Source organism: Parus major, chromosome 5, assembly GCF_001522545.3.
Source record: "Parus major isolate Abel chromosome 5, Parus_major1.1, whole genome shotgun sequence".
NCBI lineage: Eukaryota > Metazoa > Chordata > Aves > Passeriformes > Paridae > Parus > Parus major.
This window is the reverse complement of record NC_031774.1, coordinates 14,924,366-14,952,065: the sequence shown is the minus strand read 5'-3', so window position 1 is coordinate 14,952,065 and position 27,700 is coordinate 14,924,366. Positions and strand designations below refer to the sequence as shown.

The 27,700-nt window shown below is 39.2% G+C and overlaps 1 protein-coding gene across 1 annotated transcript in view; it reads right to left on the bottom strand.

Moving 5' to 3' along the window:
• Positions 1-2,859: 2,859 nt before the first annotated feature.
• The window catches only part of TRPM5 (transient receptor potential cation channel subfamily M member 5), a 35,312-nt gene continuing 10,471 nt past the window's right edge, over positions 2,860-27,700 (bottom strand). Inside the window, exons 7-24 of the mRNA XM_033515157.1 lie at positions 26,622-26,724; positions 25,637-25,755; positions 24,657-25,007; positions 22,475-22,606; positions 21,264-21,387; positions 19,645-19,790; positions 18,817-18,929; positions 17,394-17,489; positions 14,842-15,100; positions 13,569-13,687; positions 13,063-13,195; positions 10,495-10,669; positions 8,366-8,531; positions 7,514-7,692; positions 6,972-7,104; positions 4,953-5,025; positions 4,043-4,133; positions 2,860-3,027 (exon numbers count right to left, since the gene is read on the bottom strand). Of these exons, the coding sequence (XP_033371048.1) occupies positions 2,927-3,027; positions 4,043-4,133; positions 4,953-5,025; positions 6,972-7,104; positions 7,514-7,692; positions 8,366-8,531; positions 10,495-10,669; positions 13,063-13,195; positions 13,569-13,687; positions 14,842-15,100; positions 17,394-17,489; positions 18,817-18,929; positions 19,645-19,790; positions 21,264-21,387; positions 22,475-22,606; positions 24,657-25,007; positions 25,637-25,755; positions 26,622-26,724 (2,613 nt within the window). The 3' untranslated portion in view covers positions 2,860-2,926. The remainder of the gene's footprint in view (positions 3,028-4,042; positions 4,134-4,952; positions 5,026-6,971; positions 7,105-7,513; positions 7,693-8,365; positions 8,532-10,494; positions 10,670-13,062; positions 13,196-13,568; positions 13,688-14,841; positions 15,101-17,393; positions 17,490-18,816; positions 18,930-19,644; positions 19,791-21,263; positions 21,388-22,474; positions 22,607-24,656; positions 25,008-25,636; positions 25,756-26,621; positions 26,725-27,700) is intronic.

Sequence of the window (27,700 nt, the reverse complement as noted above, 5' to 3'; positions counted from 1 at the left end):
TTTTTTTTTTTTTTCTGGCCTGAAAACCATGTGATAGCTTTTTGTCCAACAGCTTGCATCATAGCCACCAAGAATATTTTATATTGTTAGAAATTAAGCTACCTAAAATAAATTCCAGACTTTTTGTTTATGAGAAGTCCATGGGCACAGGATAGTTGCATCCTGGCAGGACAGAATAAAGTGTGCTTTGTTTGCTTGAAAAGCTCCCTGGGTCTTGCTCTGGAGCTAAAGTATCCAAAGAAACAGAAGTGTTGGCTAAAAGGCTGCAGGGCTTCTTAGTAACTCCCAGTTTTGATATTGTTCCCAAATCCTGTGGAATCCTGGAGAAAAGGTGATGCGCTCATTATGTAGAGATTTTTAAATAGTGAAAATAAAACCTAGTCTTCCACTGGATGTGATTTCTCCTTGCCCCATCCCAGGAAGGAAAACCCTTTAATTTTTTTGTTTAAAAACATCCTTCTCTCATTGCCATTGAGGGTGAAAGCACAGCAATGCCCTGTTACATGACGTAATGATCTGCATATTTGTATGTGCTTTGCAGGAGGTGCTGCTTCCATATTGATTCTGTATGTGGATTGGGGTGTTTGTGGAAGTGTTTATACCAGAACTGGAGACTTTTTTGTTCTATGCGATACAATAAACTTCTCGTTGTAGCTTGATTTCACCTCTGAACCATGCTGAGTAATGCAGCTGTAGAAGTTCTTCCAAACATTTTATTTGATTTCAAAACTGTCTTGAAAACCTTTTAAAGTGTTACTCTAACTTCACCATCTTGTTAACTTCTCCCTCAAGTCTTACAGATTCTAAACCTCACATTTTTAACATTTTCAATAATTTTACAATGTATAATCCCCTCATAGGATGAGTCATTTCATACAATGAATCACATTGTAAGCAATGTCAAATATAGTGGGGTTTTTCCACAGTGCTAGTAAATTTAATAAATAAGGCTGAAAGATTAAATTCTTTGAAAGGTTACATGATTTGAAACTCAGATTAGTTCAGGTCAGTTTGAACTGACATTTTTTTTGTCAGTATTCTAAATGAACCAATCCCAAAGGGTAGTATTTATAACTGTGTAGTGAAAGATTCATTCTTAAGGGTTCATGATGTTTCTTGGTAGATTGTGCTTGCTCAAACTCTAAAGAGTGTTTGAGGGGGTGACTTCCTCTGGAGGGGGGGAGTCCATCTTAAAAATAATTAACTGGGAGGCCCAAATCACTTTTCTTTGTGTTTGAACTGATGCATCATTTGGCAGAAGCAGAAAACAGTGTGAAAGAAGCAGTTATGATCCATTTTTCTAAACTCACGTTTTAGTTTTCAGAGCAGAATGTATTTTCTCATGAGTGTGCAGTTGGATGCACATAACTTAGTGGGTTGTTGTAAATACATTGGTTGTTCCAGTGCATGGGAGTGGACACACATAAGTCCAAATGGATAGATTTTTGGATTCCAGTGGATAATTGGTATGCTGATCATGATGAAAATAGTAGTAATTTCAAAGTAGAAGCTGCTGCCAAGAGCAGCTGGCCGTGAGATATCTATTATTTCTTAACAAAAAAATGCGGCTCAGTAGTATAAACTTGCTGGGTTTATGAGTTCTGCTTGCCCAGGGTGAGGAACAGGTAGGACTATCAAAATTCCGTTGCTGCTAATGGGAGTCATAGGCCTGGGGCACAGCTGAATAAACTGGACAAATGCCTGTTTCATGAGGCCATCATAACAAGATTAATATCTGTTAATAAAAGGCTCATTTTTGTCGGAGCTGAGATTTATTTTTTTTTTCCACCTCTGGTAACAGAAAGCTTTTGTGCTTTTGTGCAATTTACAATTACATTGCATAGAGACAATATTATATGGGTGAGGAAATAAAGTTGAAGCTTATCAGAGTCAGACACAGCCCAATACTTCCCCCTTTTGATGCTGTTTATATTATTCCAAAGAAATTTCCCCTTAGCGGATGGTATTGATATTTTATTGGTGTATCTTGCAAAATTCTAATAAAGCCAGTGAGCTTTTTTTATGCTAAAAATGTACAAGCCAGTTTAAGTAATGGAAAAAGCCACAAACAGCCCAAATTCCTAGAGAGCAGGATAATTCTTGGTACACATTTTTGTTTTAAAGTCTTAAGTGATTTCTTTTTTCCCCCTACCCTTGAGAAAGAAAAGTAAAATGAAATCAGATGCTTAGATGTAGAGGAGGCACTCCATGTGGTGTACATGGAGGCAAAGGCTCCTTTCCAGCAGGAAACTGGCAGCAGCTGTGATGGGGCATGGGAACAACAAAACCAGGCGATTCCAGTCTCTGAGGCTGAGAGAGGAGCCCTTAAGAAGGAGTACCAGCAAGGAGTACCAGTGCCAGCCTGGGAAGAGAAGCTGGTAAGTGCAATTGTTTGAGAGTTGTAGGAACTCCAGGAACTGCAAGGACTGTAATGTCTCAGCATTCAAGCCCTTTCCTTGGAAACTATTTTGTGTTTTCCTTTTCTAAGCAGCTCAGGAGTCCAAGCTTGATTTCTTGGCCAAGGAAGGAGCATGTTTTTAAGTGCGTAAATGATTGCCCTTCCAAAGGGAGACTCCCTTGAGCAGAGAAGTGTGGAATTTGGCAGTGATGATGATGGATTGAGGGTGTGGTATCTGGAGAACAAATGGTATTTAGAAAATAAGGTGGTAGTCACCCTGGAGAAGGCTTTAGTGCTGTTCATGGAATGAACATGAATTTCTCTTTAGAGAGAGGACCAAGTGCTATGGGAGAGCAGGAAAGAAAACCCAAGAAATTGAAGGAGAAAGACCAAGAAATCCTCAGTAATGTCAAGCATACATCGTGCTTAGCATAGAGAGTTTGCCCTTAGGCCTTAAAGAGATTAGGATTTTACTTCTACAGTAGTTCAGTAGGACAAAAGGTTTGATGTGAAGAAATAGAATAAAATTTAATTATCAATGTATTCGATGTCAGTCTCAAACTGATCTGCATGCTCTTCTCTTTCACTTCTTTGCGGCAAAGGGACTTCTGTGTTGGCTCTCTTCGCGCCTAACAGGATTGGAAGAGTGCTCACTTAAAAGCCTTAGGACAAGGGGCACAAAGTAGTAATTATTTAAGAAACTTTAAAATGCTGAAAAAAAGACTGTAGATCGTATTGCTTCGCATTTGCTCAGTAAATAATAAACACAGGCTTATTTTTCAGCTATTTAAATTTCTGATTTTTATGCAGTTACAGTATTAAAGTGTCTGGGAAGCCTTCTATGAGATGGAGATTTTTATTGGAATACTGATCATGAAACAACTCACATAGATGTTCTATAAGCTGACAGAATTAAGTAAAGCTTGAGGTTAGCTCAAATCTGAGTGACTTGAGGTCCTGTCATGACTTTGAGTTTTCCAGCTACTTCTTTTTTCCATGTAGTATACATATGTTCAGTTTATGAGTTTTGGAAGTTATTTTGTGTAATAGATAGCAATAGGTAGATTAAGAAGGATACCCAAAGTCTTTCTTGTGTTGGCTATTCTGCAGTGAGTGAGAAATAGTTTGCTGCTGTCTCTAATGATTTAAACTCCATACAGTGGAGTCCTGGGACACAGGACAAAATTCTTAACTGACAGAAATAGGTGCAGTTCTAAAAGCAAATGAATTCTGTTAATTAAAAAAAAAAAAAAAAAGAGAGACTTGCTCAGTTTTCATTTTTAATGATTATTGTTATGCATTGTAAACACTTTTGTAATAGTTCAGGATTGTCTCATGGACTCAAGAGACCTCCAAGGCAATCCTCTGTTGTAAATAGATACTTGTTTATGTGCTTGAACAGGGTGAGATTATTCTAACTCACCCTAAGTGACAGTCCTTGTCCCAAAGCTTAAATGTATTTTACAAAGGGTAATTTTTTTTCATTTGAGGTAAGAACATTCTATTCCTTTTTTATATTCCCAGTACCTCTAGGTATCTCCTTATGGGGTTATTTTCCAATTATTTTTTTTCTGCCTTGCATTTTTTGTATTTTATTGTTCAGCTGTATTAATTAGCTTTTCTGTGATTGTTTTCAGTACTTACCTGTATAGTTTGGAGCTGGTGGAGTGCACAAGAGGTTGGTTTTGGTTAAAACCTCTGCCATGGAGGAGATAACAGCCGTACAGTAGCAAATCTACAAAATAGGTAGTGATTAAACACCTGCCCTTTTTTGTGAGTATACTGCATTACCTCAAGCTGGCACAAACTTACTAAAGCCTTCCTTGTGTGTTTCTGTTGGACCTGTATAGCCTGACTTTTTTCAGGAAGCCATAAAAGGGATAAGAAGGGAGCAGGAAACTGTAGCAGGAGTATTAAGATAAAGAACTTTCAGTGAGGCCAAAATTATCAGGAGAGTTGTAGAGATAAAGAAAACAATAAGAGTTGTGCTACACAGCAGGTGGTTTGACATTTTCAGACTGTGTAAAAAATGTTGTTTGTTTATATTGCAAGGGTTTGTCATCAAAAGTGCAAGACAGAATTTCCTGCTATTATTTGGATTTCATAATTGTATGCTGGACACTTCCCTTTTGAGATGTTGGTACTTGGTAGCTTTAGAAAATTATAAAAACTGATGTACAAGAAGATTAAGTTATATCAGACAGAATGTATTTTCCAAGCTGACATTTAAAAAAAAAGAAACAATGAGAAGGACAAGAATGGAGGGGGGAAGGATGAAGCGTTTTGTTCCAGAAGCATCCTTAACAAAGAAAATAAACACTCTCAAGTAAACTACCGAAGAGGGCAAGAAATGTTGTATTTTCTTTTCTCCTTTCTACAGGAGTTTAGAATTTTTTATTTACATATGTTTAATACCAGAAAGCAATAAGGAAAGTGAAACCATAATACAGATCTGTTTTTCTGTCCCTAAGTAGGGTCTGCCAGACCACCATTAAATGAGAGAAAGATGGTGAAATCCTAAAACTGATATAAATGCCTAGAAAATACTATTTACCTGAGCTTCCAGAACTTTAAATCGTTTTTCTTGTTCTTTCAACCCACTGAAATATTTAGACAAGTTATCCACCCTGTGGAAACAAAGCAAACACCTTGAGAAAAAAAAAAAAAAAGGAGGGGCCTCAGAAGAAATCATGAAACACAAACCACTTGTAACTTTACTACAGCCACGGTCCTTCACTGCAGTTCTGTGCTTCTTAGACATCCCACAGCCCCTTTAAAAGTTTTGTCCTTTTGAGGTGTTCACAGAAGTATTTTTTGGGCAGAGCAGCACCTCTGGAACACTCCCATGCACCTGTTGCCCAGGGGCTCACAAATGACAGATCAGGGCAGCTATTCAGCTTCTGGTGAGGGCCACTTAGCCTCAGTTGCTGCAGAAACCAAGGGCAGATTCAAAATCAGGCAGAAAGGAGCAGCTCTGTCTCTCCAGCCATTTGTGTCTCTCCCACCTGTACCAAATGGAAACTGATCCTGGTGTGAGAACTGAGGCCACAATGCAGATAAGCCACTTAAAATCTATGCAAGCTTTTGTTTCTGCAAACTGGCTTGACAGTCAAATCTATTTTTTAATGCAGTCCAAAGGGATTGCTTCAGGAATTTCCATACATTGCCTCCAGATTATCCCCTTGCTTTCTGCATCCTTCATCTTGTTTTCCCATCAGTTCCTTATTCTTATCATCTGATTCCTCATAGGCTTGGCAAATCCTTTCCTGGTTTCTCCTGGCTCCCCTTTCAAAGTTTCCCTCTCACAGGCCATCTTCCAATCCTATCTATGTGAAAAACCTGCTGCTGGGTGGGTCTAATGCATTTTGAGTTTGGTTCAGTGCAAACAAAGTTCAAAGAATCACTTCCTGAAGGTTTCCTAAGATCCCAAAACCACACTGCTACCACCAAAGGGCAAAAAATAAAAGCCACGGGGGTAGTGGTGTTCATCTGAATCTCTTAGTCTTTCTCTGGCTCTGCTATACCTGAAATATTGTGAAGCCAGATGGATTCTCACTTTTCCCCTCCAATAACTTCATCTGCAATGTACCATCTTTATCCTTTATTGTATAAAGGATGTAGTACCCTTTGTTTGGAAGCAATTGTACATATATTTATTGCTTTATCTCAACAATTAAGCTCTCGCTCCTGGGGCTTGTCAGTGATCTGCTTATGAGAATAAAGTTTAAAACTATATAATCATTTAAAATTATTGTGAATTAAGAGTCTATGTGAATTAGAGGGAGAGGAGTATATTCCAGGAATGTAAGTATGCTGTTCTGGTCTCCAGCTGTTCTGTGAGTTTGAGAGATGGATGTTTATTTTGAAAGAAAGCAGCCCAGGAACATTTCCATGGATCTTTCTTATTATGGTAACGTTCACACCCATTGTGCCTCTATTTGAAGTCTGTTTGATTGTAAGAGAAAACAGAATAGGTGTTTAAAGCTTCTTTGAGAAGTGATTTTCTATCTTGGATACTCTCCCTGCATATAACTACTTTGTGTTTCACTTAAGGTTTGAACCTCTGAATAACAATTTAGGACTTGTACTTCATCAGACTAAACCAATTCAAGTGATATTTCTAGTGGGGAAATACAGAGAAGTACACAAATGGAGACTCAGTCCCATGCCATGAAGGTGTAAGTATTTGTTCTTCTGCATCTATGGCTAATTAAAGGTATCTTAAACTTCCATTCAAAATTCTGTGTTGTATTCCTACAGGAGATGAAATTATGTCTTCTGCAGCCCAGCAAACAAACTGTTTTTCCACCATTTTCTTCATGAATAAGATTTTCATTGAGCTTGGCTGCAGATTTGGCTGGAACTTACAGGTCTATAATTGTACATACTTCAAGAATGACAAACACTCTAACATTGTAGTGATGCTGGCCTCTCACATTTTTTCATGGGCTGTGTATTTCCTAACTGCATTCCAGTTGGACCATTTATATAAACTTTACAAGAACTTCAGTGCTGAACTCCTTGAAAGCCGAAGGCTTGCAAGTTACTCCTACTGTGGGTCAGAATAACTTACTTATTAGATGTGGCCTTCAGCCTTTCTTCATTGCTTTCTTTCTTTTCTTGCTCGAGGTTTACAAGATAATGTTCTTTTTGCACCAGCTCCCATGTCATGATTTTTTGATCGAGGCCCAGTGGAAGATCTCTTTCTGTAGGAAAAATAACATAAGAAATAAATTTTACCCCTTTTTCTCTGATACTAGTAGTGAAAAGTTGATATGCTAAAGGAAGGTTGTTTTTAGGGTTAATTGCTGAAAAACTGAGGAACAAATGAAGTAACTATTCCTTAAACCTATCAATTGTTGAATCTTCAGAAATCAAATCCCTATAACCCATTTTAAATTGCTACCTTTGATGTAATAACTATGGTGCATCAAGAAATGTACTGTGGGAAACTGTTTATAGTTTAAATTATAAACCTTAATTTTTGATTTGTCCTCTCCTGGCACTCTTTGTGACTTTTGGCCAAAGGAAATCCTCTCCTGTTTTGTGTATGCACCATGTCCTCGGAGAGAGCCAGGCACTACAGTTGCTTGATTACATTTGTTAACAGCTCACCCAGGTGCTTTCTCTTGTGTTCCATTTTGTTGAAGAGTCTTCTGAGAACCAGAGTAATGTGGTTGATAATGATAAATGGTGGTGCTAAGGCAGGCCGGCCATGGTATTCCACAATCAGGTTGTAGCGCTGTACTTTCCAGAAGATGTCTGTATTGCCCTGGACAACTTGAAAAGTGTAACTGTAATTTGAGGGGAGGGAATAAAAGCATGTAACTCTTCCCACCACAACAAGCTAAATATGAATATAACAAAATTTACCTTAAAAAAGGAACAGCAAGGTCAGCAAGTAGTGTTAATTTAATCTAAAGTTTGTGCAAATTCTTAGATATTACAGTAGTTGCAGTTTGCAAATGTTAAAAGATACATTTGTTTTGTTTGGCTTTTTTTTTTTTTGTTTTCAGAAAGATAGTTCTGTTTTGCTCAGGAAAGATCAGCAAACATGCCACATCAGTTCTTCAGCCAAATGAATCATTATTAGCTGTGTTGATAGCAAGCATTTCCCTGATGTGCAAATCACCCACTGTAAAGTCTGCCAAATACATGGCTGCTGTGCACCTGCAGATTTGTGATTCCACACAGCCAGGGACACAGACCCTTCTGTGCATGTTTTATTGAATTTTTAGCAGTAAAAGAGGCTTCTTTTCTCTTTGTCTCCAATGTGGCTAGAGAAAGGATGATGAGAACTTAAAAGCTATCTGATCAGAGGATTCTCCCTATCAATCCCTGAGTAATATTCATTAGGAAAATTAGAAGTGTATTCCAAAAGGATTAGCCAGCAGTGAGGTAATAAATGTGGGCATCCACTTAAAGCTTTGCAGCCTCTATTCTGACACTTAGTGAAATCACTCTTGCCTGAACATAGCAATCAGGAGGTTCATAAGGAGGACATTTGTGACAAGTAGGAAGATGACCAGCAGGAGTATGACGAGCCAGTTGGCGTAGCTGTTAGGGCAGGATGGCGTGTTCTGCAAAGTCTGCAGTGGGTTAAACGTGCAGTTCCTAGGATATGTTCGTGATGCTGCAAAGGAAGATGAAGGAAAAAAAAGTAGTTATGACAAATGCTAATGCCATGTTTTTTTCTTTTATTTTGTGGAAGTATAATTGTGTTGTGTACATGAAAAGACATAGCATTGTTGTGCAAGATGTTTGCAGCCCTAGGACACTGCAGACCTCCACAGCTTGGCTGCTTATTTAGTGGCAAGATTGTAGTAGTGTTCATCAAAAAAGGGGATTGTATTGAAAGGGCTGTATCCTTTTTAGACTAGTTTTGAATTTCAAAGTCAAACTACCTCTGAGTTGTGTTCCTCCACATTCTTGTGTCCTCATGCCTGGCATGTGCATTAGAGGAGAAAACTCAATAAAAGCTGGGAAGGGGGCTCTCGTTCTAGATTTAAAGTGCTTTGTATATCTGAGCTTGAAGTTGAGCTTAGGAAGAAGGTCTGGTTCTACTGCATCAAACTAGAGGTCTAGTGCTGTCGTCTCTCTCCAACCATGAATTAAACCCACAAGTTTAGAGCAGCATAATGATATTTACTTTTTTTCCCTCAATTTTTTTCCTTATAAACCTTTTCCCTGGTGCCACAGATAATCCCCTGGTTACATTCATTAGAGCATGTGGTTATATCAAAGCTCACCAAGCTGGGATTGCTTTCACCAAGGGTACTAGTTTTTACTTATCTACACTGAATTTCATTTGATTCGGCACTCATGAGGCTCCTCTGTCTCTCTTAGGTGTCAGTTTTTGTCTTTGCTACCCAGTGATGTAGTTTTGTCAGCAAATATTGTCCTCCTCATTACCCCACTATTACCCCACTCCCTTTCCATATATTTCATAAGGATGTTAAACAGAATAAGACCCAGAGGACCCTAAGACAAATTAATCCCTTCTGGAAATTGCCCATGTAATTGGTTCTTTTTTTCTCTCTTACTCTTGACCAGTTATTTATCCAAGTGGAGACACCCACTGGAGTTTCAGTGGAGAGAAACACACCTTTCTAGGGAGTGCTACATCTGACTTTTTGGCAAATGAGTTGAATCCTATTCCAGAAATATTGATTTCTTTCAAATTACTTTAATAGAAATAAGAGTGACTGATTGCGCTGTGCATGCTTACATCATAGGTATTTAAAATGGACATGAATCACTCTTGTGTCATTCAGGTTTTTGGCTTTTCTATATTTTTTTGTTGTTAAGCAGAGTGAACATGAAAGAATACTGTCTGGTTTGCTTCTGTCTATGGCTTTTTTTTTTTTTGGTTCTATTTTATAGTACTGCAAGTTTGAATCCCACTTCATTATTACCAGTAACATTTAGCACTGGCTAAATGCTGTGGTGTTACTTCAGACTTCTTTGGGAGGTGATTGTTCTTTATTTTACCTGCTTACCTATCAGAAATGTTGCCTTTGAACTTTTATGTCTAATTATTTCAGTGTCCTGTGATTATTTTTATGTTGTTTTGTTTGCAATGCTGCACATAAGCAATTACTAGCTTTATTTGATTTGGGCAGCTTTATCCCCAGAGTAAATAAGTGCTCTGGAGTAAATTTTATTCCAAAACATGTTTGCTTATAGGCAGAGTAGTACTGCTTTAACACTGTTGCATTAAACTACTGCCAAAATATGTGGAGGTGCTGTTATTTATTATTTGAGTTTACACAGGGTTATCTGGGTCTAGGTTAAACTGAAAGGAAATGGATCAAAGTGAAAGCAGGTATGCCAGCCTTTAAAACTGCAAATCCTTGTGTATTTCTGAGAGCTTATCTAAATAGGGCCAGTCCTTACAGTCTAGTGTAACTCCACAATGTCCATTATCTCTTTGCAAATACACTATTTGTGTGGCAGTAATGTGTAAGCTTTGGCCTGTAGGACAAAGATTTAAAAAAGCAAAATTTAAAAAGGGCAACACTTGGAAGGAATTCCACGTTCTAATCAGAAGTGTCCGTTGAAAAATGGCCAAGTTAGGGGGAAAGAAATTTTCTCACTGTCTATTTCATCCAGTGGAATCTGGCCAAATATTTGGAGGTAGGGACGATAAAGAACTCTTCTGAATATCCATTCCACTCGGCTGTCATCGGGATGAAGCAGAGCTTGAGTTGTCACACCGTAGGCAATGAGCCACACGCTCAAGAAAAATAGAAAGAAGAAAACATCCTTCATCTGCAAAGAGAGGGGAGGGGAGAGAAGGAGGGGCAGTGACTGTGACAGCATAGTCCAGAACAGTAGTCTTTCTGTATGAATATGGCTCAAATAATTCTGTTTCTCTACAAGCTTGTTTAAGTTAAAGGAGGTGGAATAGGATACAGTTCCATGCACAGAATTCCTTGTCTGACCTTGCTCTTCCCATGTTGCCCTTGGCCTACAGTAAGCATTCTTCTTTGATAGCTCATTTAGATAAAGGCACATTTTAAATTAAAATCTTGCTCTCCAATCATCAAACATTTAAAAATGAAAGCATTTAAAAATTAAATACATTTTATCTCTTAAGTGACTGTCACATTATAAGTGCATATATTCTGTGAGCTATCTCAGTATCATGGACTACTTTACTGTGAATTACAAGAGTTCTGCTGCAGCAGAGAATCCTGGTAGCAGTCAGTGCTCATTGATGAATACTGAGCTACTGATACAGCAGGCAGTGAAGGCTGCAAGGATCAGGTTCCTTCTGTCTTCAGTTTTCAAGCTAACTGATGCATCTGAAAGATTCTTTTTGGGACTTCCTGCTTTTAACCATTGTGTTTCTCTACAGAAGCAGAAGTAATTGAATCCTAAAACACTTACTTAAAAAAAAAAAAATCTAATATGCATTTCAAGTGCAATAATTTTTCCCTGGTGCAAGAGGAACACTTCATCCTCTCCCCATCTGATCTGGCAGAGTTCATTAGGGACTGTAGATTCATTTCAATTAGATTAGTGGATTGTACAGTTACCCAAAAGCATAGGCATTTCAGAGCTCCAGGATGTTACCTGGAGTTGTGATAAGAAACATCGGCTCTAAGCCAGACAAGACAGAGTTGATGTCTGACTTCCATCAATCTATTTTGTTTTCTGGATGATGTAAGATTTAGGAAAACTGCAGGGCTGTAACTGGATCATGGTGATGGGAGAATGGTGACAAGTCTGAAACTATTTTTTTCCAGTCTGCAGTGTCTCTGGAAGTAAGTGTGGTTCTGGAATGAACACTGTTCTGGTGTTTTAGGAATTACCAGACCTGTTTCAGCAAATCTGTAGCAAGGGTATAAAGGGGAAAGACCATAAGAGACATGGGATTTGTCTTCAATGTGGCTTCTCCATTAAATAAGGGATATGATTTTGTGTGAACCCCCTTGAACCCTTTAAGCAGGTTTCCTTTACTGAAGTTACCCTCACTGTTTCTTTCTTTGATGTAAGGTTCAACACTGAAATACCAAAGCTGAGGCATTGTTGGCTTGAGTGGGGCGAGATAAAAGAGCCTATGTTAGGGTTTTGTCTAGGCTGCTGTTTATGTTCCTGTTTGCATCTTCCCAATCCTTGGGTTATCTTGCAGGACTTGTTCAAGACCCTGGTTTAGCTTGGCAGGCAGAGAAGGAAGGGTTAGGAGCTGTTCATCTGACTTGTTCTCTTACAATAGAAGTCTGCTAATGCCATAAGCTAGATAATGAACAAGAACAAATATTTATTTGCCATTTACCCCTTTGCCAGTCCAACCAAATGTCATGTTAGAGTTCCAGTTATTGCATTTATAGACAAATCCACATAGCTTGGTAGTTATGTTTATTCAATGTATGGGCTTGTTTAGACTGTAGAGCTTTTGCTGAGTTCTGCTGTGAGTCACAAATCAAATATTTGTAGATTCTGTAATGGTACTCACAATTAGATGAACTCTCTTAATCAGTTAGCATGAGCTAATTGACCTGGAGGATTAACATGCCTAAATAAAAAGCTACTTTGGCATACCAATGCATACCCAAGCACAGTAACTGTAATCCCAATGTCTCATTTCCCACAGGAGAGTGATAATAAATAAAAATATTTTATCAACATCTTCCAAAATCTGCTTACAAAATACTAATATGTTTTCATTGTAACAGGGAACTAAAAAGTACAAGTAAGAATAACTCCTGTAGGAAACTTGTAACTATCCTTTTTCAGTGATTTTTGTTTTCCACACTTGCTGCAAAAACCATAATTTGTTTCCCCAAGTCATGCATTGGAAGCCCTGCCCTTCTGTACATGGCCTGCCATCTGCCTGAGCTCTTTGCCCTAGATGCACACAGCTTAGGAAGTAGGAGGAATAGCAGTAAGGCAAAGACTGCTCTTCATTTGGCAGATCTGAGGATAGATTATTAGGTGAGGTGTAAGGATTAGTAAATTGGGACCAGCTATAGAGGTCTTTGACATGATCTATTTCAAACATTGCATCTTATAAAATACAGGAATATGTAAAATGACAAGCCTGAAAAATGTAAAAATAAAGACAGATTATAAAGGTATTTCCTTTCTAAATACACAATTTCCTATTCACCATTTCTTAGAAGGCACAAGTATTTATCTGAGACACACTGCCCACTTACCATCCTTTCCACGATTATGATCTTTGGTCCAAGTTGTTTGTGAATTGCAAAAATATGGATAAGTCTAAGTGTAAACACCATAAAATCAATGGCAAGTATTGTACGGCCAGCTTGAAAAGTTGAGTTCAGCATCCTGCAGAACACATGCAATGAAGTGTCAGCTCTCAGCAAGTACTGCTCATGTCTGTACAGTGATGAGAAATAACCAAAAGATGGAGGAACACTCTTCTCTCTCTCTTGGCTTCAGTGAGATTTATCAACAGATAAAGAGACAAAAGGTACCTTGAGTAAAAGGGATTTTGGAAAACAAACAAACAAAGCAGAGCTTTTCAGTACCTGTGTTTGAATATATCAGTATTAGGGGCTCCTACTGCAGAAGCATGTCTCAAAGTTTGTAAAAATGAATGTGAGAGCCTGTCCTCTCGTGCACATGAAAGTCAGCTGTCAGTTGACATGCACAGCCCTTGCTACTGATGCTGACCACTTCATGTGGAGCAAATATATACCTGCAGGTTACCCCAATTATGAAGAGAAAGATGGTCACCATATCACATTTATTCCAGTTATCCTCCACATACAGTTTAAATTTTTTCATTAAGTTTGTGTCTTCATCTGTATAGAAACTCTGAAAAAAAAAGAAATAACCATTGGTATTGATCACTTTTCACTTTCACTTTTTCCTTCTGAGTTTTAGCATAATACCTGTTTGCCTTTTTCTCTTTCATTGCAAAGAGCAAAAAAAAAAAAAAAAGTGTAATAAGGAAAAAAAAAAAAAGCTGTTAAACAATGCAACTTCCAGTCAGAGTTCAGCTTCTAGGCATTGCTATCTAAACAGCATGAACAGATTTGCCATTTGTGTACTGGAATTATCAGTTGAAGGCACATCTGATTATCTAAGCAAGGAGTTGGCTTTCTTAATTGTGTTTTAGACTGGCAGTCTTCATGTTTTACAGGCTTATAATGAAATGTTCTTTGATCCAGATATTTTCCATGTCCTCCTCTGGTTATGGCCTTGCTGCATAATTTCAAATTGTGACAAACATCCCTGTGTCTTTTGCTTAATTAATGAACACCTACTGTTTCTTCCAGGGTAAATTATTTTAACTGCTTTTATTTTTGTGTCTAAAGAGAAGAACTTTATGCACCCACAATTGGCAACACACTTGCACTGCTGTTATTATTTCAGGTTTTGAACTGAAGTCATTCCAAAACCAGTAATAGGAGACTAAGGGAAAAGGGATTTTGGGGGTTGGTGGTTTTGTTTGGTTGGTTTTTTTTAAAGAAAAGCAAGCCCAAAAGAGATATGCTAATATTTTGAGTTGAAGAGTATTTTAGGAAATGCCACAGATAATCTGAATTCATTTACTTATGATTTTTTAAACAGTCCCCAGCAAGGAAGAGTCTCCTAAAAGGATGTAGAGCTGTCTGCTGTGCCTCCAGGTGTAGAATATAACTTCCAACTTACATTATTTGTGGTGGGAGGACTTAGTTCTGGGGAGTGAAATCAGAGAGGGACTTTGCAAAACAAAGAATATCTGGATGCTGGTAGCTCACTTGGCTTGGCTAAGACTGCAGTAGGATGGAAAAACAGAGGTGGAGGAAGAGCTTGCTCTAGGAGAGAGAGGTGAGGTATTTAGGATAGGGTAAGTTCTGTATTGTTCACCTGTGCACCTAACACTTGAAATCTCCAAGCTAGTACAGCTACACAGATTGTAAATCTCCTGAAAATATTGCTGCAGGTTTTGCTGTGTTGGTACTAAGGTGATGCAGGTTACTCACCTGTCGGATCTCTTCCAAGACAAGGGTAAACACCCAGAAGTAGAGTACAATTTCTTTAACGGATGGACCCTGAGGCGGAGGTGGTTTAAAGTCCAGTAAAAGGACATAAGTAAATAGAAAGAGAAAAGCAAAATACATGATAACATTCCCCATAAACACAGTTACAGGGGCACTCCAGAATTTTCTCCACCGGGTAAACATGAATGTCGCCCATGCTGTGTTTGCAGAAGGGTTCTGTTTTTCCAGTGTGTCATTTCCTCTGCAAACCAAAAAGAATACATGCTTGGTGACAATCTCCTAAAATTAGTTCATGGGAATAGGCTCAATATTATTCTATATAAAGCTTCTTGTAAGATAGTAACAGGCAGATGCTGGGGCTGGCCAAGGGGGAAGGCTGTAGAAGTCAGAGCAATCACATTACCATAGCAGAAATATTTCAAATCAAAAAGGTTTTGAAAAACAAAGTCACATCTGAAGTATGTGCACATTTTTGTGATTTCAATTTAGCTGGATTAATTTTATTTGTTAACTTGATTGTGTTCCTGCATGGAGTGCAAATGCACAAAGAGAGGGGGAAGGGTAATTGCTCTTTATAAGCCTACAGAATAGGGAAGAAAAGAAAATGTCCAATGAGATTTTGTGAGTCAGCTCTTAATTATCTTGGCTTTAAGATTTTCTTGCAGTGTTTGCCTGTGGAATTTCTTGTTGCTGCTGTGACTTTAAACTTCTGACCCAGTCTCTAAGTGCTGGATTGTACTAAGCCTGTGTTTCTTGACTGTCCTTGCTGGAATCTGACAGACCTGCTGAAGAATACCTCGCTCCTTTACAGAACTGGCTTCCTTCCCCTTTGTGATTAAATTAGAGTAACTTGCAAAAAAAGCAATATGGAAGCCTTTTAGCAAAAAGAGTTGACTTCATATATTATGTATTTAGGTTGTCTTTGAGCATTGTGGAATGACACAAAAGTATTTTGGTAACTGAAGGGAAATTTGACCTGCACCTCTACAGCTGTTTTGCTGTGTTTTGGAACATGAAGTGATATCTATTGGCAATGGAAATTATCCTGTGAAGAAAATGCAAGTCTGATAGCAATTTGATCTTTGTGTGAGATTTGTTTCCACATAAAATGCTCTCCTGTGTAAGCTAGGGATGTTATTGGACCTTTAATTTTGTGATTCTTACTCTGAGAAGTTTGATCTCCAACAAAGGATGTGCACACTAGGGTATGTTTTCAATTTCACCTCACAGAAAATAAACAGTGACTCTTTACTGGTTTTTAATTTCCTCTGATGATCTTGCTAATTATTAAATACATTTGTTACAAGGAAAAAGTTCTCTTTGCGGCCAATCTTTTCTATCTGCCTGATTCAGTACTACCTCTCAATTTATGACATCATGAGATACATTCCCATGGTAACAGGCTAATATCATAAACAGATAATTGCAGCTTTACTGTAAGATGCTGAAATAGATCTGGGGGAGAGAGAGCCTCTTTGTTAAAATAAATTGCTAGGATGATAGCAATTGGAACGTGGAATGTAATGACCAAACCATGCTGCACTCAGGATATAGAAGTGCTTTATGATATTGCTTACAAATAGCTCCCAAGAGGCAGATGCTTTTACACCTATTTTATAGGTTAGGGAGGGAGAGAAAAGAACTAATGATTTTCTCCAATATACCAGGAGTTAAATGCCAAAGGTAAAAATAGAACCTAATAACTCTGACTTGGTCCAGGACTTCATACTGCAGCTGATGCTTCCTCTCTGCCTCTGTTCACATATTTCTGGAGTTCTCTTTAAATCATGGAAAAGATAAGTGGTAATTTAGCACTCTTTAGCTATTAAGAGGACTTTGTGCCAATCAAAAGTCTACTTATCCTGACTTAAGTCCTTGTGTTCTCTCAGGTTTTGGTGATGAGTGTGTGGTAGAGGTATGGGGGTGGGGATTCCTTTCTGAATCAAAGGTCTATGACTGACCACAAGCAACTGACAAAACCTTTGTGCTCAGTTACCCATTTGCATGATGCTGCCTCTAACTCATGAAGTTCCTCAGGGCTCATCTGTTAAAATATAAATTAAAAGCATGAGAAACTGACTCAGCATAAAATTCCCTGGTACTGATGGGTGTAAGTACACCTTTGTAAGAGAGTACGCAGTGATGTAAGGTTTTGCTGAGAACCTTCTTTCTGTTCAGCTCAGTAATCTGATAACTTCCTAAAGTCCATTGTGTTTTGGTCATCACGAGCTGATGGGAATGTCAGGAAATGCTATGTGATTCCCAAGTAAATACCTTGTTCTGTAGAATTACCTGCTCAGAAAAAGTAAACTGGTGTCTCCTTAAAATAGTGCTATATCCCTGTTTATTTTCTATATTCCTTTGAGAGAGCCACAACAGCAGTAAGCCAAGGGCACAGCACTTCCTGAGGAGTAATGACTTTCTTGGCCCTTCAGCTGCTCCTTACATCACTAATTGGTCACTAATCCACGAGAAGTGTCCTGTTCTTTGACTGTTTCATTGAAGTTACATTAGCTGATGGGTTTTAAACTTACCTATCTTCTTCCTTGGAGAAAAACAGAGTCCTCTCTGAATCCAAACTGTCCAGTTCTCTAAATGTATCTGGCACATCCTTTGATTGTTTTTCCTCACTGTAAGGAAATAAACTCATTAGTTAAAAGATGATTGTTAGCCATTTTTCACTACTGAATTGGCATTGATACAGAACTGCTAGCGTGTACTTATCTTGGATCTGTTCTGCTGGGGAGTTATTAAATAGGGCATAAACTTAATCTTTATTAATTCTGTTTATTTTTAAGGAGGAAGCTGAAGTCACCCACAGGATTCAGAGAAATGGTAATTGGTGTGGTTCATAAAAATGGAGCAGGATGCTCAGTTTCTTCAGACTAATTATGACTTGAGCAGAAATAGACCCCTCAGTCAGGCTTAGAAGAGAATTGCTCAATGCTCCTTTCCTAGTTACTCTTAGTAGCAATTAAGAAGGGAAATGCCAGAAGAAGTAGGGGGCATGTGACATGTGCATGTCCAGGGAAAGGAGACAAAAATGGAAATCATCACATTGAATGAATTTGTGAATCTGATAGCTGAAGGTCATCATTAGTGATACTGGCCGAAGGCAAATCTTAAGTCAGCATTGCCAAACGAGTTTTCCTCTTGCTTTTTATGTAGATTGAGTTAAGAAAAATGTATTTCATATTAACATGTCATTTCATATTGCCAATTCTTATGATTTGTGTATGATTTTCTGGATGTTATGAAGTTTTTCTAAAGTGTCAGAGCCTCAATTTTTGACCATCTGAGCAGCTTGGCTGCTCTTCTTCCTTTTCTGTTTTTTTTTGGTTTTTGTTTTTTTAATTTTTATTTAGTTGGTTGGTTTTTGTGGTGTGGGTTTTTTTTATTTTGTGTTGTTGGGGTTTATAGTGCATGCCCTTGTTTTCAAGAAAACCTAAGGTTTGTAAGGCACTGAATTTGAAAATCTTAATTGATTGATTGACTGATAATTTAATGTCAGTCCTGTGTATTGTGATAACAATCATGTGTTATCAAGGCTTATGGCTGCTAACACTGTTTTGTGATGGCTGTTTTCCTTGGATAAGATATTGAGGTTTGAGCCAGACATCTCCAAATCTAGAAACAAATGGTGCTACAGCTGCAAAATATTCTACGCATTGCTGTGTAGAATCTGGGGCTGACAGAATTCTAACAGGCTTTCCTGTAGACTGTGCAAAATAGAATGATCTCTGTGAAAACTGTGGCATTGATATTTTAAGTATAACAACAGGCACTAGCACAGGACACACAAATCACGCAGCCCTGTAGAAAACCGATTTGGTTGGGTGATATTAGGTGATGTTACTGTTTTAATCACTTCAGGGAGAAATTTTGAGTCTGGATATTTTTTATGGCTTATTTTTCATCACTTATTTATCTCTTGGACCCAAATAGTTATGTTTATACCTGAATGATATTAAATTTGTGTAGATTAGGAAAGGACACCAGAATGCACAGATTAACTTGAGGATCTGTGTGCTTGTAGACATGTCTCCCCACCATATTTTTGTCAGGAAGGCCTGAAAGTCAAGAAGAAAAGAGATGGCTTTAGTATCACAAAAAGATACTTGCGGATAAAATACTCCTATGTTCAGCTACTCCTAAGATGTGAATGCTCTGAAAACCTCAAAGCTTCAGAGCAAACAGGTTCTCTGTGTATCCTGCAGATGTTGAGTATGCAGAGTTATTTGGAGACCAGTGGAAAGAACAGAAAGCCAAATGGAATTAAACAACATCTCTAGTATTAAGGAGGCCCAAGTCAGTCACTGGGACATAAAAGCAGCATCACTCTTAATTTAGCTTTGTGTATGCAGAGAAAAGTCAGGTTGTGAGAGCAAAGCTGAATAGTAATTTAATTTAACTTTTATCAGTGAGCTCTCTCTTGAATCTGAACAAAGAGTTACCTCATATCTTGGAGCAGCTTCATTATGCCCCAGGCAGATTTACAGTGCTTTTCTGATATTTCTCTGTGAGCGAGGAAGGAATAAAAAGCAAAATGCACACGAAGGATTAAGGGCTAAACCTTCTCCTCAGCTCGCTGGTCTGTGTGCCAACTGGATGAGAGGGTGGGGAAAGGGGGAACTGGGCTGCTTTGGCAAGGATATTGTATAATGTCCTCTTTGTCTATTGCTGGGTCTCTTCTCCAAAGGATGGTTCTTAGGGGAATACATCCATTGGGGTTGTTGAGTCCTCACCTGTGTCCACCTTAAGGCTCTGGGGGTGTGTGAAACTTACCTGGACACCATCATGTGCAAAGAAAGACTTTGTGTCTGCTTCTGTGGCCAGCTGAAGGCATGTGGTTTTACTCCAGTACTGATTTTTCCTCACCAACAGTGCAAACGCTCTCTCCTCACTGTTGTGGTAGCATTCACTAAATAGTTCTGCCATACGAAGGAAACACAGACAAAAAATGTATCTCTTGGGTGATCCTCTTACACTTTGAAGGGTGAGTTTTCATGCTGTCCTTACTCTCCTGAACAGACTAAAGAAGACAAGCAGCTCAGCTTTGTCTTGTAGACAACAAATCCTTCATTTTAAGACAAAGCTACTTGACATAAATTAATATTAGACCTGGAGGAGTGTTATGGCATAGTTGTTTCCAGAGAAACTGGTCCTGGAGCTTAGAGACCAGGATAAATTTAAACAGTCCAAAAAAAACGAAAAAAACCCCAAAACAAAACAAAAAACCCAAGGTCTTCTCATCAGACAAGATCTGACTTCCCATGTCTGTTCCATTCTACTGATTCACTTGATTATCTCAGTACTTTTCCTAAGCTAGCCTATGCCTTGTTACATTGTGAGGCTGGGCAAAAAGATTAAGTACATTTAAAATGATATACAGACATCTTTTCTAGTTGCTGTGGTATTTACCATTCTTAAAGAAAGTATGCTTTGCATAATCCAGGCCAGAAATTAAAACTGAGGATCTGATCTAGTATTTATCAAAGCCAAGAAGCAGAAGTTCTGTGTATTGGATCAGGCCCCATAATTCATGACTAAATTACTTGAGCTCTGTGATTATATGAGAACCTGATTTTTAATTTTTGTAAGTAATAATCTCCCTGTGAGAAGAAGGGAAAATGTGATCTGTATGTAAATAATGTAGCAACGCCTGCATGAGCCTTCAGCTGCTTGATGAACTATCTCAGAGGGAGAGGAGTTTTTTCCATGTGGGGCATATTTTAAAGCCCTCTTCTCACAGCAGTGAAGGTATGGATTGGACTGAAGTCAGATCAGCAGAGAAGCTTGTGTGTACACATCTGTTTCTAAAGCAAGCAAAGGGGGAAGAGGGCTCAGTGTTCCAGCATTGCGGATGCCTGGTTCTGACTGCTGTAAGGGAGGGGCATCTTGTCTGCTGTGAAACCAGCCTGAGCCTCACTGCAGTTTGCAGTGCACTTGGCCCTCTTCTGGGTGAGGTAATCTCAAATTATTTTTAGCTGCAATGACAAAACTTTAAACTTGTTGCTCTAGTGGCCCTTACAGAGCAAGCTTGATATTGCAGGAACTGCAGGCTGCTGTGAGCCTGGAAGTGCTTTGGTTATTCTGTCTTCCACATCACTGTGGCAAACCTTGTACTGAGATCAGACAATTAAAATAGTAAAAAGCAGCAGGAGAGTATCCATGCATCCCAGGGGGCCTGTCTTGGGCCACAGATTTTCCCAAAATTAGTGGGTTTTAAATCTTTCCTCTGTATCTGAATGTTAGGGACTGCCTGTGCTGCAAGGCTGTTGAATTATTCATGGGAGCTGACCTTTTACAACTGAAACAGTATTTTTCTTTTTTTCCCTTGCTTGCCTTCCAATGGCAGTTGCTTCTTAAATTTTCAATGCCATTCAAAAAGTGCCATTACTTACCAACAGCGAGCTGCTCATACTTGGCCTCTTTCATTATAGAGGCTGCTTTGGTCTCTGTCTCCAGGCGGGACATCTCTTTGAGGATCTTGCAGGCTGCCAGAGCTGAAGCTACACCCTCCTGACCCTGTAGGATTGAAAGGGGTGCTGCTGTCACCCTCCACTGGTGCGCATTTCTGAATGGGGAAGGCTCAGCTATGCAACACATCGAACAGCAACAGCAAAAAGTTCATGCCTGTCAAGAAAAGTCTTTCCTCCAATACAGCTTTGAAAGTAGAAAGTGCTGATCAAAATGAGAGTTTTGATGATAGCTGGGACTTAAAACCGCCTATTGTGGATGCCCCATTCCTGGCAGTGTTCGAGGCCAGGCTGGATGGGGCATTGAGCAAACCTGTCTAGTGGGAGGTGTTCCTGCCCACTGCTGGGGGTTGGAGCTGGATGATCTTTAAGGTCACTTCCAACCCAAACTATTCCATGGCTCTTTATTGGTGGTCCTTGTGCCTTGTAAGGCTGGAGACTTCTGGCTCTGATTTAGAATAGCAGTGAAGGGCTGTAAGGAGGCAGAGCACCACATTCTGGCTGTGTGGAGGTGCCTCCAGCACGGCTGTGCTGTGGCACAGATGTGCGAGGAAGGAGGACGCCCAGCTGGCCGAGGCTGAGCGCCGGCACGGAGCGGGCCGGGGCTGCAGAGGTGTCCGCACGCACACAGCCCGGCCCGGGCTGCCCCGGGACAGATGCGCTCCTCTCTCCCGCTGTGGGGGCAGGGAGGCTCCCAGATGCGGGGGACAGAGCTGGGCTGTGGAACAGGAGCCGATTATGCCAGCTCGAAGCTCAGCCTCGGAGAGCGTGATGCTGCTCGCTACGCATGGAGCACGTAAGCGAAAGATGCTGCATCGCTCCGTTTGCCTCCCGTCACGCTCGGAGCCCAACAATTGGCCATTGTCGGAAGCACGGAGCCCGCGGCTGGGAGCCGGGAGCCATCGGGAGCAGCGAGCCGAGCTGCAGCCCGGGCTGAGCTACACCTGCTCCGGCTCTCCCCATGGCCCCCGAGGGCTGGAGCCACGCGGAGATGAAAGGCCCTATAAATGCCACCTCTCGTGTTATGGAAACAAACCTATCTGTCATCTGAGCTGCAAAGCTGAGCAAAAAAAAACATCTCGTAAACTTGAAATATGCCAATACTTCACCTGAAGCGGCCGCAGCTCAGAGCTTACCATAGCCCAGAAATAGTTTGCCATCTTGTGCCGGTTTTGAAGTACTGCCCATATAAACAAATCCCTCCAAGGATTTTCGCTTTTCTGGTTCATGTCCAAGGGCCCAGGTAATCGCTTTGTGTTCGTTTTGTCCTGAAATATGGTTTGTAGAATTTAAAACCTGATTCACAGTCTCGCTCCGTGCAAATGACATCATCTAAGATGCTCTCGGCCTCGCTGGCTACTTCATATTTCTTTGACTTTTCAGTAGGACATCAAGGTAATTAACTCATTCTGTAGTGAGTTAAAGGATCCCTGTGTTCCTGATAGAACCCAATACGTGTGAGAACATTCTGGATGAAAGGGTGACTCCATTGAAGCCGATGCTAAGGTTTTCATTGACTTGATTAAGGCCAGGGTTTCACCACTGGTGTGTAATATCAGACAAGACAAACCTGTGATTAACTAATCTGAGCTTGCCTTCAATTATATTGGACTCTGCTTGGCTGCCACAGAGGACACAGCTTCAGAGAAAAGGGAACAAAGGGCATTTTATTTCACCAGAAATAAATCTCGCCAAGGCCCTGTACAGGACGAGAACAGAGTACATCAATACCCCTTTTTATTCTTTCCTTTGAGAAACCTTTCCCTCATGCAGAGAGCAGTTCAAGTAGAACACTGCTTATTCCTTTAGCACTTGATAAAAAAAAAAAAAATGTCTAGAGGAAGTGTAACCACTTAGGTCAAATTCTGAGTTTTAAATATATTTAAAAACTACCTTTTTATCTATTGTGTTGGTTAGAAGCAGCCAGGGTGCATTTATTTTTAATTAAATGGGTTTTTGTGAGAATATTTTTTTTTTAATAATTATGTGATTCTGTTCATATTTATTTTAATGGTACTTTTGGGGGATGTTGGGGGGTGTTTCTTCAGTTTGTAGTGAGCTATTGAATCAACTGAATTGCATTGAAAACCTCAGGGAGACAAAGATATCCTGAAAGTCTCATCTTTGTTCCTAACTTGAAAAAAGACACACAATTTGGCTGCAGTGATGCTGATATCCTGGTACTGTGATGCTCTTTCTGGTGTCAATGACAATGGAATTCAGCCATGGGAAGAAGCTTTAAAAGAATAAAAGCTGGTAGGCAGCAGGAGCTGATCTCTGAATTGGGCCTTATCTACGGCACTGGGCTTTAGCTCACCTGCTGCCAAATGCCAGAAAGGCTAAGTGAGGCTTTGGGGGAAAATTTTTATTTCTGGCAAGTGTGTAAGTCTGGAATATGCTTAGTGACTTCAGAGGTATCAGCTCAATTTGTTCATCCTTCTGAATGAAGAAACCCTGAGTAGATTCAAACTTATATTTTCATACTACATACTACTACTAATTAATTTAACTAGGCTTTACCAAAGCAAAAGTGATTTAAAGTCTCAAATAAGAATTTTTTTAAAATTAGTTTCTAATTTTAACAATTTTTAAGGTATAATTAGAACTGGGAAAATACCAAAAGGCTTGGTTATTTTCAGTTTGTCTGAAACAGAACCCTACTGAAATATCTTGATACATCTTTGTTTTGAAACCTTGTGCCCAAACCTATTTTCAGTGCTTTTGCAAGAACTTTGGTACTTGGGCTTTTTAATGTTAAATACACTGTCAAAGTGCAAAAATGATGATGCAGCTATTGCACCACTGTGAAATACCACATTGGTACCCCCATCACATATTATCCTTATCATATGTTGGCCAGCACACTTTCCAGGGCCACGTCACACAGTTGTTCCTATTTCTTGCTCTGTGTTCTGGCACTCCATAAAAAGACAAAAATGATCTCAAGGTAAATATCAGATACTGGATATTATTGAATATCAATACTGAGTATGATCTACTCATTCAGAGTATAAATCTGAGAATAGTTTGTGTACAAAGATGACCATTTTCAGACCCAGGGTTGAAAATCTCCATTTCCTGCTTTTCTTTCTCCTAGAAAAAATTGCCCTTCCAGTACTACTTCTTGAAGTTCTGTGCGATAAAAGCCCACTAGTTTTATGTCTAATCCCTCCTCAGTAAATATAAATCTTATTTGTATTCCCCATACATCTCTAACTAAATCTGCTCCCTGCCCCACCCCTAAGACTAGACCTATTTAAAATTGTACAGATTCTGAATTGGAGGGGAGCAGAACTACAATGCAAAGCTGAGACTCACAGCCTTCTTCTTGCCTCCATGTCTGAGGTCTTGATAGAAACCTTTGCATGCATCATGAAGAAAATCCTTGAGAACTCTAGAGACCTCACTGAGAGTGAAGAGGGGACACATCTCCTTCTGCTCGTTTTGCTGCTGACCAGTCAGCCCTGCCAAGGTCAGTTTGCTTTCTTCATGTTTCTTCAGGAGAAGTTCATAGAGGAGACATTTCTGAGAAATGGAACAGTAGAGTCTCTGTAGACGACTGTAGGTCAGGAATTCATATATGTTAGCCCCATTGTCAATAAATAACTTTACGAATTCTGGTTTGTTGTTGACCAGAGCATCCATCATCACTTCTTCCAGGTCACAGGACTAGATTGATGAAAGGGGAAAAAAAAAAGCAAGCCAAAAAAGGGAAATTTTGGGGGGTAATTATGGATGAATGATGAGAGATTTAACATGAGGACATGCACATTTTGTCTTCCACCAGTCAACAGTGAATACAATGAGAAAGACGCAGAACTATCTTCATTTTTCTCTGACAAAATGTCTATGCCAGCATTAATATTAAAACATCAACATCAACATAAATTGTGTGCTGTAGGACTTGATGTAAGGTACCCACCCCATTGGGTATTTATATAGCAGTTGAAAGCAGTGACATTCTTCATGCCACCTTCTAACAGTAATATCTGCCTGCTTCTTGTGCTTTGTAAACTTTGGTTTGTTTGCTTTAAAGGTCTATACAGAAGAGGAGAAAGATTGTTGCTCTCCAACAGCACAAGAAAGAGAAGATGACCACTGAGTTATTCCTCTGTCTTTAGCCATTATCATATGTGGGGCAGAAAGACAAACAGCCTCAGGAAGCATAATACCCCTGCCTAATCTCTCAGTAGTGTGCAGAGGGTGTTAAAAACTGAAGCCATCTTTTGGGATGTTGCAGTGTCCTGTACACATTGGAATATACACTGAGTGTCCTCTAAGGTAAAAAAACCTCATACCTTCCACTCCACGTCCCCATTGAATATTTCGCTTTTAGCAATGTCAACCCTATTCCAGGCCACTGCCAGTTTCAGTTCATCCAGATATTCCTTAGCCTCCTGGCTCTGACTTTTACAGGCTGGAAAAAAATAGGAAATGCAAATAAAGTCAGTACTTTACAGTTATGTTTAATTTAATATAGTATTGGTACTTTGATTAGCTGTGCAAGTTCTCCTTCAGCTATCACAGATCCATGGGTTGCATAACCAGAAACCCTTCACAGCCATGTTTTCCTAAGTTAAGAAATACTAATATTCAAAAACGTTATTTTTTTCTAGATGAACTCTCTATTTAAAGCATTAAGTTTAAATGGCTTTTGGGTATTGAGAGGGACCCTGGCCTGCAGAAAACAGGGGACAGGACTGGCTGTTGGTTTTGCCTTGTGTCAATTAGCACATCAGGAACAGAATGTCTTTTTTTTCCCCCTTCCCATGCCAAGTTTAAGCTAACACAAACCATTAAGTTAACAGAAACTGAAACAGATGGCAGCACAAGTAATGTCTTCTTTCAGAAGATATAGTGGAGATTTCTTATAGGAGAAATAGATTGTTTCTGAAATAAAGGTGGTTTTGGTCTACTTGTGAGTTTTGGCTTTGTTTTCATGGAGTTTTTTGAATGGTTTAATTGGAATAATATACTGCTTCTGTATATTTCAGTTCTTTTATAACCTCTGTTAATAACAGAGGCAAGTAATGAAATAAAGGAGTGACTAAAATAGTACCATACAATAGCATGAGATTAAAAAGCAAACACTAGTTTAAAGAAGGCTTACAAGAGCTACAGTAACTACCACAGTTAATTTGTCAATAAACAAACATAAGAACAGTCCACCAAAAATGAAATCTGATCCAACAGTCAACTGAACTTGCACTGAAAAAATAAATATATTTATGGCATAGAAGTCAAATAAGACAAACATTACAACGTTTGTTTATTTTATCTTACCTTTTACTAAAGCTTTTAGAATGACTGTGTCTAGCTCTTCTGAACCATCTTCTTCAAAGTTGTGCAGAGTTAGAAGATTCTGGTGTGAAATAATGTTCTGAATCTATTTAGACTCAAAACAAACGTAATTTTACACATTGTCCTTTGGATGTACATTAGTGCCCAAATGCCCAGTGGAGATCACCCATACAGTATTTCCCAAAGATATATGTTGTAATTGTAAAGCTGAGGTTTGGCAAGAAGGCAAACATTATTAGTTTCTGATGTATAAAGAAATCCTCAGGCAAGGAGGGAGTTACTGCCTTTTCCAAGTGACCCACCAGGATAGGAGGAACAGAACCTGGATATCCTGAGGACCAGAGCAGTGCTTTAATCAAAAGATCCTTCCTTAACTTACATTCTTATTTGACTCAAAGTCATGTTATAGGAAGCATACCACTAGTTTCATTTTACCTCACCCTGCTTTGACATTTAAGTTTTGTTCTCTGAGTTGTTTATTTAAAAGCATAGCCTCTAACTCTTCTCTGAGTAGAAGTCCTCAAATATTGATATATATACAGTACTCTTTCATTCTCCTTCTCTATTTATTGAGTTTTCTTTCTTGCAGTGCAGCTGCACTGAGACTTTGTGAGCCTCTGGCAATATTGCTTCTGGATGCCTTTCATCCCCTTTTGTGATCTGGTAAAGTTCTTCCTAATGGAATTAGTATGTGGAACTTTTAAAGCTGAGGATTAAAGCAGGGAATGCAAAGGACAAGTAGTGGGCTAGGTCAGGTGGACTTGGTTTATTTCAGAGGCACCCAATGCTCTTCAGTCTTCACACAAGGACGATCTCAAAGTGGGTATTTGTTTCTAAAAGGCTTATGCAAGTGTACCCCAAGACAAAGAGTAATGAGGATCTCTGAATCTGCTTTGTCTTTCTGTTTTAAGAACAATAATTCTTAAAGACCAAGTAACTGACAATAGATAAGATAATTTCTAAACACGCTTCATTCTACTTAATTTATTCATGCTTATCCACAACTAGGTTTCCATTTAACAGCTGTAGATCATGAATTAGGTCTCTTCTGTCGCAGCTGC